An 11,228-nucleotide genomic window follows, 5' to 3' on the forward strand; every position below is an offset into this window, starting at 1 on the left:
CTCTCCCTCTCTCTCTCTGTCTCTCTCCTCTCCTCTCCCCTCTCTCTCTCTCTCTCTCCCTCTCCTCTCTCTCTCTCTCTCTCTCTCTCCTCTCTCCTCTCTCTCTCTCTCTCTCTCTCTCTCTCTCTCTCTCTCTCTCTCTCTCTCCCCCTCTCTCTCCCTCTCTCTCTCTCTCTCTCTCTCCCTCTCTCCTGACCTGTGTTCATGTTTGTGTTGGCAGCTGGAGTGTGAGCTGTCAGACAGCCAATCACAGCTGCACGCTCTGAGGTCAGAGGTCAGCTCTCTGCACAAACAGGTCAAGACCCTGAACAGCGACTGCAGCAAACTGAGGTGAGTTCCACCATCACACAAGCAAACACTTTCAAATATCAACCTTTCATTAATGTAAAAAAGTCTTTATTCCAGAACAGAAATATTTGTAATCTCAAATATAAACTATTTAATCTAAATGTAAATCTTACAACTTTGATCTGTTTCTGTTCAGAGCTCACAAGGAGGAGGAGGCCGACACAGTCATCAGCTGAGAGCAAGAGGGTCACAGATGGAGAGACTAATGGAGGAGAAGGAGAGAGAGTTGGCCTCCCTGATGGAGGAGAGAGAGAAGGTTGCACGACAGCAGGAGGAGGTAGAGATGAGGAGGAGGAGTTATCATGTGACTCAGTTACACCTGTACACATGTCTGATGAATGAAGTGTGTGGTCCTCAGATGTCCTCTCGGTGTTCATCTGTGTGTGCCGAGCTGCAGGAGGCGCAGGAGCAGCTGCAGCGGGCGAGAGAGGAGGAGAGGAAGAGAGAGCAGGAGGACCAGGAGAGAGAGAGCAGGAGGCAGCAGGAGGACCAGGTGCTGATGGAGCTCAGGTACTGACTCACATGAAGAGGGAACAAGCTCTTTATCAGCAGGACTGCTCCACATGTAGCATTTCTCCTCAGATACTTGACCTTCAGTTGTCCTTCAACATGTTTCCCCTCATCATTGCTGTAGAAACCTTTCTCCTGATGATGTTCTCCTCTACACATCTGTGTCACTTGTGTCGTCCTGGGAGACGGATCCTCACATGTGTCTCTCTGAGGTTTCTACGTGTCTTCACCTGTTAAAAGGGTTTCACTGTAAAAAAAACACGTTATATAACAGAACTTTACTTACTCTGTATTTTTAAAATACCATTCAATTTTCAAAAAGAGACTGTGATTTTACATGTCAAATGTAAAATAACATGAAATTACTGTAACTGTGAAAACCCACGATATTTCTGTTTTTTTACAAAAAAAAACAAATAGAAATACACATATTTATTGTTAAAATACGTTCACAAATGTATCGTAATTTCACAAATATTTGCCTGTTATTTAAGGGAGTAAACTGTTAAATTCAACTTTAAAACTATAAAAAAAATAAGAAATCATTTATCATTTCATTGTCCTGACTTGTTGAGGGTTAAGGACAGAGGATGTCTCACCATGTTAAAGATCTCTCTCTCTCTCTCTCTCTCTCTCTCTCTCTCTCTCTCTCTCTCTCGCTCTCTCTCTCTCTAGGTCTCTGTCGGTGTCTCTCCATCAGCAGCTCGCTCAGCAGCAGAAGCAGCTGTCGCAGTCAGAGGTCGACAGAGGTCAGCTGATCACACACGTTCAGACTGTGCAGGACGTCAAACACACCCTGCAGGGTGAGTGTGTGTGTGTGTGTGTGTGTGTGTGTGTGTGTGTGTGTGTGTGTGTGTGTGTGTGTGTGTGTGTGTGTGTGTGTGTGTGTGTGTGTGTGTGTGTGTGTGTGTGTGTGTGTGTGTGTGTGACCGTAGTGAAATGAGGAGTATAACTCGTTTTGTCTTTCTAAAGGAGAGGTGGCGTGTCTGAGAGAGGAGCTGGAGGAAGTGACAACCAAGAGAGAAAGGTGCGAGGAGGAGAGTGAGGCGCTGAAAGAGAAGATGGAACGACTGACAGAGGAGGTGGAGGAGCTGAGGAGAACAAGGACGGAAGAGAAGGAAGAGGGAAAGAATGAGAGAGAGGCCTGGCAAAGAGAAAGGGAAGGTCTGAATGAGGAGTTGGGGACGAGGGATGGAGAGGTGGAGGCCCTGAGGAGGCGCAAAGAGGGATTGACTGAGGAAAAGGAGGAGAGACAGAGGGAGGTGGAGAGACTGACGAGGGAGGTGATGGAGAGGGATATGCAAATCAGCCAGATGATGGAGAGAATACAGCGAGCAGAGAGAGAGAGGGAGAACCTGGAGGAGGAGGTGAAGAAGACAGAACTGAGTTTGAGAGAGGAGGAGGTGAAGAGGGAGGAGAGGAGGAGAGAGATCGAGGACCTGTGTGACCGGCTGGAGAGATTAGAAAGAGAGAAGGACGAGAGAGAGGGGGAGGTGGAGAGATGCAGGATGAGAGTGAAAGAAGTGGAAGAGGAGATCAACACACTGAGAAAACGAGAGGAGGGAGAGAGAGAGGAGGTTGAGAGACTGAGGGGCAGAGTGGAGGAGGTGAAGAGGGACAGAGAGGAGGAGAGCAAAAAGAATGAGAGATTGAAAGAGGAGAAGGAGGAAGCTGTAGGAGGACTGTCGGAGACGCTGAAGGAGAAGGTGGGGGAGATGGAGCTTCTGAGGGTGAGGCTGAATGTGGCAAAGGAGGAGTGTGAGGAGGTGAAGGAGGAGGTGCAGCGGAAGGAGTGCAGCCTGGAACGACAGATGAACGCCGTGAGAGAGAGGGAGGAGGAAGTAGAGGAGCTGAAGGAGCGACTGAGGCTGTTGGAGGAGCGGGAGGAGGAGGGATCGAGGGAGCGAGAGGAGGTGAAGGAGAAACTGAAGCTGATGCAGGAGAGAGAGGAGCGGCTGGAGATCCTGCTGAGAGAAACACGAGATATTCTGGAGGAGGAGAGAAAGGAGGGAGGAGAAAAAGATGAAAGGATCTCCCTGTTGGTCAAAGAGCTGAAGGAGGCTCATTCCGAGTCCGATGGAGTGAGGAGGAGAGAGAGAGAGGGCAAGGAGGTAAACAACAGGCTAGAAGAGGAGGTGAAGGAGTGGATGGAGAAGGTAGAGCTGAGTACCAGGGAGTCATCAAAGATCAGTTGTCTTCTGAAAGAACGAGAGGAGGAGGTGCAACAGCTGATAGAGGAGAGGGAGGAGGAGAAGAAAGAAAGAGAGGAGGAGAGGAGAGAGAGAGAGGAAAGGAGAAGGAGGATGGACATCGAGCTGATGGAGTTGGATAAGGAGAAGAGGAGACTAGAGGAGAAATTGAGGGAGGTGGAAGAGGAACAGGAGGAAGAAAGGGAGGAAAAGAGGAGGACGAGGGAGGAGAAAAGGAGACTGGAGGAGAAAGTGAGGGAGGTAGAGGTGGAGTGGGAGGAGGAGAGGGAGGAGAAGAGGAGGATGGAGAACAGACTAAGGGTGATGCAGGAGGGGAGAGAGGTCGAGGAAAAGGAGCTGCAGAATGTGAAGGAGGAGAAAAGGAGGTTTGAGGATAAACTGAAAGAGAGCTTAAAAGAAATGGAGGGACAGAGGGAGGTGCTGAGAAGTAAAGAGGAGGAGAAAAGAAAGCTAGAAGATGAAGTGAGGAAGACCAAAGAGGAGCGAGCGGAGAAAGTGGAGAAAGAGAGAGATAAGCACCTCCTTGTGGAGGAGCGAGGGAGGATCAGAGTCAGACAGCTAGAGGAGGAGAAGACAGGGTTGACAGAGGAGCTGAGGAAGACAGAGAGGGAGGTGACAGCGCTGAGGGAGGTGGTGAAAAGAGAACAAAGAGAGAAGAAAGATGCACAGGAGGAGGCGACAGTCCTCAAGGAGGAGGTCCAGAGGGAGCAAAGAAGGAGGGAGGAGACCCTTGAGAAGTGGAGGCAGACCGAGGAAATACAGAAGGAGCTGAAGAGGAGCGAGAGGGAGGTGTCTTTACTGACAGAGGAGGTCCAAGAAGAACAGTGGGAAAAGAAGGAGGTGCAGAAAGAGCTAATGAGGAGGAGAGAAGAGTTGAAAGCTCTGAGGGAGGAGGTGCAGAGGGAGAGAGATGGAGCGCCGGAGGAGCTGAGGAGGAGGAGAGAGGAGGTAACAGGGGCCCAAAGAGAGAAGGAGGAGATAGAGGAGAAGCTGAGGAGGACGGAGAGGGAGATGATGGCTCTGAGAGAGGAGGTGCAGAGGGAACGAAGAAGGAGTGAAGAAACCAAAGAGAAGCTGAGGCAGATGGAGGAAGCACAAGAGGAGCTGACGAGGAGAGAGAGGCAGATGTTGGAGGAGTTACAAAAGGAAGAGAGGGAGAAGAAGGGGGTGCAGAAGGAGCTCATGCGGAGGATGGAGGAGATGACGACTCTGATGGAGGAGGTGAAAAGAGAACAAAGAGAGAAGGAGGAGACCGAGAAGAATCTGCGGAGGACAGAGGAGGAGGTGAGGACTCTCGGAGAGGAGGTGCAGAGGGAGCGGAGGAGGAGGGAGGAGGTGCAGGAGGAGCTGAGAGGACTTCAGCAGAGCGTGGAGGTGACGACGGAGAACATGAGCTCCATGCAGAGTCAGGTACAGTCCTGATGAAGAGGAGAATCCTCCTGAAGGAGGCGCTGCAGCACAGCTCATGTCTCCTCTCTGCTTCAGGTGTGTGACCTGAGTCTGAGGGCGGAGCGGTCGAAGCAGGAGGTGAAGGAGCAGGAGCAGGAGAGGCAGCAGATGAAGGAGGAACTGAGGGAGGCGGTGGAGGAGGTGACCCAGCTCAAAGGGCTCCTGCAGGTACAGCTCCTGCTACAACCGGTCCTTCAGGTCGTGGTCATTATGCTAAGCTACGCTACATGTTGCCCAGTGATTAACCTAAGTCAGCGCTCATCGTTATGCTAAGCTAACTGTGTCCTCACCTGACAGTCGTAATGCTAAGCTACGCTACATGTCGTCCCACTTTGTGTCCTTCAGGAGAGCCACGCAGAGGGAGAGCGACTGAGGAGCGTTCTGCAGGACAAGCACAAGGAGGAGGTGGAGAACCTGAGGACGGTCATAGAGGAGGTGGAGCAACAGAGGGAGGAGGTTGAGAAGGAAAGAGGACAACTGGAGGAGCTGAGAGCAAGAACCAAGGCCCTGGAGTGGAGGAGGAGCGAGGTGATGGAGGAGCTGGAGGAGGCTCTTCAGGCGAAGGAGAAGGCTGAGGAGTGTTGGAGGAGCAGAGTGGAGGAGATGGAGGAGGAGAAGCGGGTGAAGCTGAGAGAAATCCAGACGGTGAAGAAGAGACAGGACGAGGTGGAGGAGGAGTGGAGAGCCAGGAGGGAGGTGGAGGAGAGCAGGGTCAGAGCCACGGCGGCCATGTTGGAGGAGGAGAGACATGGACAGGTGAGGAAGAGGACAGATGTCCAGAAGAGAGGAGCGGAGGTGAGTGGTGATCAGAAGACACCGTAGAGAGGAAACAGCTGATGTTCATTATCATGGTTGATCTTTTCCTCAGGAGAAGGAGCAGCAGATCACTTCTCTGCTGCAGGAGAAGGAGGAGGTGAAGAGGCTCCTGATGCTTCGAGAAACTGAGGTGAAAGAAAAGTTTAGTTGCTGCTGATGGTCAACGTCTCATCACATTTACAAGAACTTCTATCTCGATATTCACAGGTTAAATAACACAACTACACTGAAGCTGTTTCCAGATATGAACTGAACACTGATATGTTCCTCATGTGTTCCTCACGTGTTCCTCATGTGTTCCTCACGTGTTCCTCATGTGTTCCTCACGTGTTCCTCATGTGTTCCTCACATGTTCCTCACGTGTTCCTCATGTGTTCCTCATGTGTTCCTCATGTGTTCGTCATGTGTTCCTCACGTGTTCCTCACGTGTTCCTCATGTGTTCCTCACATGTTCCTCACGTGTTCCTCATGTGTTCCTCATGTGTTCGTCATGTGTTCCTCACATGTTCCTCACGTGTTCCTCATGTGTTCCTCACATGTTCCTCACGTGTTCCTCATGTGTTCCTCACGTGTTCCTCATGTGTTCCTCACGTGTTCCTCATGTGTTCCTCACATGTTCTTCATGTGTTCCTCATGTGTTCCTCACATGTTCCTCATGTGTTCGTCATGGGTTCCTCACATGTTCCTCATGTGTTCGTCACATGTTCCTCATGTGTTCGTCATGGGTTCCTCACATGTTCCTCATGTGTTCGTCATGTGTTCCTCACATGTTCCTCACGTGTTCCTCATGTGTTCCTCACATGTTCCTCACGTGTTCGTCATGTGTTCCTCATGTGTCCGTCATGTGTTCCTCACATGTTCCTCACGTGTTCCTCATGTGTTCCTCACATGTTCCTCACGTGTTCCTCATGTGTTCCTCACGTGTTCCTCATGTGTTCCTCACGTGTTCCTCATGTGTTCCTCACATGTTCTTCATGTGTTCCTCATGTGTTCCTCACATGTTCCTCATGTGTTCGTCATGGGTTCCTCACATGTTCCTCATGTGTTCCTCATGTGTTCCTCACGTGTTCTTCATGTGTTCCTCACGTGTTCCTCACGTGTTCCTCACGTGTTCCTCATGTGTTCCTCACGTGTTCCTCATGTTTCCTCACATGTTCCTCATGTGTTCCTCACGTGTTCCTCACGTGTTCCTCACGTGTTCCTCATGTTTCCTCACATGTTCGTCATGTTTCCTCATATGTTCCTCATGTTTCCTCATATGTTGCTCACATGTTCGTCATGTTTCCTCACATGTTCGTCATGGGTTCCTCATATGTTCCTCACGTGTTTGAACAAGTCGTACCCGACAACCTGCTGCTGCTTCACAAACACTAACCACACAACATGTCCGGACAACATTTTACAGAGTTCATGTGTTAAAACATCTTGAGAGTCCTCATGTCCTCAGGGTTCAGTTGGTTGTAATGCGTGACGTCACCACTAGATGTCACTAAATACTAGTGAAGATTCCAGGTCATCCAGGTCCGTCTCCGTTCACACGTACATTACATGTCATTTAGCTGAACATACATTTTTAGTACACTCAACATTTATGAGGGGCCATTTAGGGGTTCAGTATCTTGCCAATGACACTTCGGCATGCAGATGGGGAAGAGTGGGGATTGAACCTTCTTGTTGGAGAACACCAACTCTACCCCCTAGGCCATACCGCCCCGTCCGTACGACTCCTGAAGACACTGAATCCAACACAATGTCAACTGTGTGGTTTCACTGAGACAGAGAGACGGGTCTCAGTGAAGTGTCTCATTGTCCCAGCTTCTTCTCTGTGTTGATGAAGTCCCAATGATGTTGTCTTCAGGTGTACGCTCTCACTCAGAGGACGGAGGAGCTGGAGACGGACAGAGATCGAGTCCGATTGGCTCTGGAGAGAACTGAGGCAGCTGTGATTGGCTACAAGGAGAGAAGCCACCAACAGGAGCAGAGCTCAGGGGCGGGACCAAACTCAGGGGCGGGACCAAACTCAGGGGCGGGACCAAACTCAGGAGGGGTGAGTGTCTCCAACTGGTTGACAAGTGATCGTCCTCTTTCCTGTGGACCTGACTGTGTGTGTGTGTGTGTGTGTGTGTGTGTGTGTGTGTGTGTGTGTGTGTGTGTGTGTGTGTGTGTGTGTGTGTGTGTGTGTGTGTGTGTGTGTGTGTGTGTGTGTGTGTGTGTGTGTGTGTGTGTGTCTGTGTGTGTGTGTCTGTGTGTCTGTGTCTGTGTGTCTGTGTCTGCAGCGTGTTGGGTACAGACTCGCTGCCCTCCAGCGTCTCGTTGCTGAACTGGAACTCGAACAACAACGACTGAACAAGAAAAACTCACATCTGGAAAATACCAAAGAAAAACTGAAGAGAGAGAGACACACACTGAGAGACACACTGAGACAGGTACACACACACACTGAGAGACACACTGAGACAGGTAAACACACACACACACACACTGAGAGACACACCGAGAGAGGAACACACACACACACTGAGAGACACACTGAGACAGGTAAACACACACACACACACTGAGAGACACACTGAGACAGGTAAACACACACACACACACACACTGAGAGACACACTGAGACAGGTAAACACACACACACACACACACTGAGAGAGACACTGAGACAGGAACACACACACACACTGAGAGACACACTGAGACAGGTAAACACACACACACACACACTGAGAGACACACTGAGACAGGTAAACACACACACACACACTGAGAGACACACTGAGACAGGTAAACACACACACACACACACACTGAGAGACACACCGAGACAGGAACACACACACACACTGAGAGACACACTGAGACAGGTAAACACACACACACACACACTGAGAGACACACTGAGACAGGTAAACACACACACACACACACACACTGAGAGACACACTGAGACTGGAACACACACACACTGAGAGACACACTGAGACAGGTACACACACACACACACTGAGAGACACACTGAGACAGGTAAACACACACACACACACACTGAGAGACACACTGAGACTGGAACACACACACACTGAGAGACACACTGAGACAGGTACACACACACACACACACTGAGAGACACACTGAGACAGGTAAACACACACACACACTGAGAGACACACTGAGACTGGAACACACACACACTGAGAGACACACTGAGACTGGAACACACACACACTGAGAGACACACCGAGACAGGAACACACACACTCTGAGAGACACACTTAGACAGGAACACACACACACTGAGAGACACACTTAGACAGGAACACACACACACTGAGAGACACACTTAGACAGGTACACACACACACACACTCTGAGAGACACACTGAGACAGGTACACACACACACTGAGAGACACACTGAGACAGGAACACACACACACACTGAGAGACACACTGAGACAGGTACACACACACACACACACTGAGAGACACACTGAGACTGGAACACACACACACTGAGAGACACACTGAGACAGGTAAACACACACCCACACACACTGAGAGACACACTGAGACTGGAACACACACACACTGAGAGACACACTGAGACAGGTAAACACACACCCACACACACTGAGAGACACACTTAGACTGGAACACACACACACTGAGAGAGACACTGAGACAGGTAAACACACACACACACACACTGAGAGACACACTGAGACTGGAACACACACACACTGAGAGAGACACTGAGACAGGTAAACACACACCCACACACACTGATAGACACAATGAGACAGGTACACACACACACACACACACACTGAGAGACACACTGAGACAGGTAAACACACACTGAGAGACACACTGAGACAGGTACACACACACACACACACACACACACACACACACACTGAGAGACACACTGAGACTGGAACACACACACACTGAGAGACACACTGAGACAGGTACACACACACACTGAGAGACACACTGAGACAGGTAAACAAACACACACACACTGAGAGAGACACTGAGACAGGTAAACACACACACACTGAGAGACACACTTAGACAGGAACACACACACACTGAGAGACACACTGAGACAGGTAAACACACACCCACACACACTGATAGACACAATGAGACAGGTACACACACACACACACACACACACACACACACACACACACACACACACACACACACACACACACACACACACTGAGAGACACACTGAGACAGGTAAACACACACACACACACTGAGAGACACACTGAGACAGGAACACACACACACTGAGAGACACACTGAGACAGGTAAACACACACCCACACACACACACTGAGAGACACACTGAGACAGGTAAACACACACACACACTGAGAGACACACTGAGACAGGAACACACACACACTGAGAGACACACTGAGACAGGTAAACACACACCCACACACACACACTGAGAGACACACTGAGACAGGTAAACACACACTGAGAGACACACTGAGACAGGTACACACACACACACTGAGAGACACACTTAGACAGGTACACACACACACACTGAGAGACACACACACACAGGTAGGCGTTGTGTTTGATATTTGTGTGTTTCAGGTGGAGGACGAGCGATCGAGGCTGCAGCTGATTGTAAGCAGCAGGTCTCAGGTGAGGGGTGTGTGTGTGTGGTGTGTGGTGTGTGGTGTGTAGTGTGTGGTGTGTGGTGTGTGGTGTGTGGTGTGTAGTGTGTAGTGTGTAGTGTGTGGTGTGTGGTGTGTGGTGTGTGGTGTGTGGTGTGTGGTGTGTGGTGTGCGTGCGTGTGTGCGTGTGTGCGTGGTGTGTGGTGTGTGGTGTGTGGTGTGTGTGTGTGGTGTGTGGTGTGTGTTAACCTCTGTGTGTTTGTTCAGGAGTCCACAGACACCACAGAAGAAGAGCGTCTGCGGAGTCGAGTGCTGGAGCTGGAGGAGCAGGTGAGAGCAGCAGAAGAAGAGTTTCAGATGTTGTGAGTTGTCGTGGTGATGCTGACGGAGTCTCCTCCCCTCAGGTCAGTCAGCTCCATCTCTCATTGGCTGTGGATCAACAGCAGAGGGCGGAGTTTATCCAGCAGTCGTCCAGGAACAGCGAGTGGCTGCTCTCCCTAAGACACGACCTCGGTGATTCGCTCGCCATCGTCACGCACAGTCCAATCCCATCGGTCCTGGAGTCTGAGACACAGCGATTGGACCGCAGCCTGAGGGAGGAGGAGCCGAGGATGTCGCTCAGCCAATCATAACGCCTGAAAAAATATAAACTCCAAAATGAAGCTTTTGGCCAAATGCAGTCAGCTGTTCTGTCACCATGGAAACAGATCGATATTTCAGAGGATATTAAAGTGATGATCTGTTTCATCTGTGTCACCGGACACGAAACAGGAAGTGAAGTGTCCAACCACAGGTCACGTCTCTGACGCTGGTTCAAGCAGCAGCCAATCAGCAGCCAAGCAGCAGGAGTGTGTACCTGCAACATGAGGCTCCCTTTGTGTACATGTGAAAGTTTTGATTGTTTTCTATTTGTATTTCTATTCTGTTTACATTGTTTCGACATACTACGTTTCCCATGATCCTCAGCCTTAGCTGCTTCTGGTTCACGTGAAGGTTAAAGGTCGGCGCTGATTGTTGAAAGTTCAATAAAGATGTTATAAACTGAAGTAGCTTTTTATTTCTGGACTGAGTGTAATGCCAGGCCCAGCCTGCAGGGGGCACTAACAGCACTTTAGCACCATGGGCAGATGTTGATACTGAAAACTTCCTGAAGGAGGCGCTCCACAAGGAGTCAGTTACCATGGCAGCTGGTCTCCCCCTCCTGGTAATAAGAGAGATGACAGCCTGGACTGTCCAATGAGGAGGAG

At 50.2% G+C, this 11,228-nt stretch overlaps 1 protein-coding gene across 1 annotated transcript; it reads left to right on the forward strand.

The window, feature by feature from the left end:
* The first annotated feature begins 222 nt into the window (after window positions 1-222).
* LOC133021931 (trichohyalin-like) lies at window positions 223-11,027 on the forward strand. Its single transcript, XM_061088940.1, has 13 exons — window positions 223-330; window positions 485-625; window positions 707-858; window positions 1,534-1,661; window positions 1,831-4,478; window positions 4,554-4,685; window positions 4,863-5,312; window positions 5,386-5,463; window positions 7,192-7,380; window positions 7,610-7,759; window positions 9,959-10,009; window positions 10,249-10,311; window positions 10,386-11,027. The coding sequence occupies exons 2-13, from the start codon at window positions 542-544 to the stop codon at window positions 10,611-10,613; spliced, it is 4,353 nt and encodes a 1,450-aa protein (XP_060944923.1). The 5' UTR covers window positions 223-330; window positions 485-541; the 3' UTR covers window positions 10,614-11,027.
* The last annotated feature ends 201 nt before the right edge of the window (window positions 11,028-11,228 follow it).

This window comes from Limanda limanda, chromosome 16, assembly GCF_963576545.1.
Source record: "Limanda limanda chromosome 16, fLimLim1.1, whole genome shotgun sequence".
NCBI lineage: Eukaryota > Metazoa > Chordata > Actinopteri > Pleuronectiformes > Pleuronectidae > Limanda > Limanda limanda.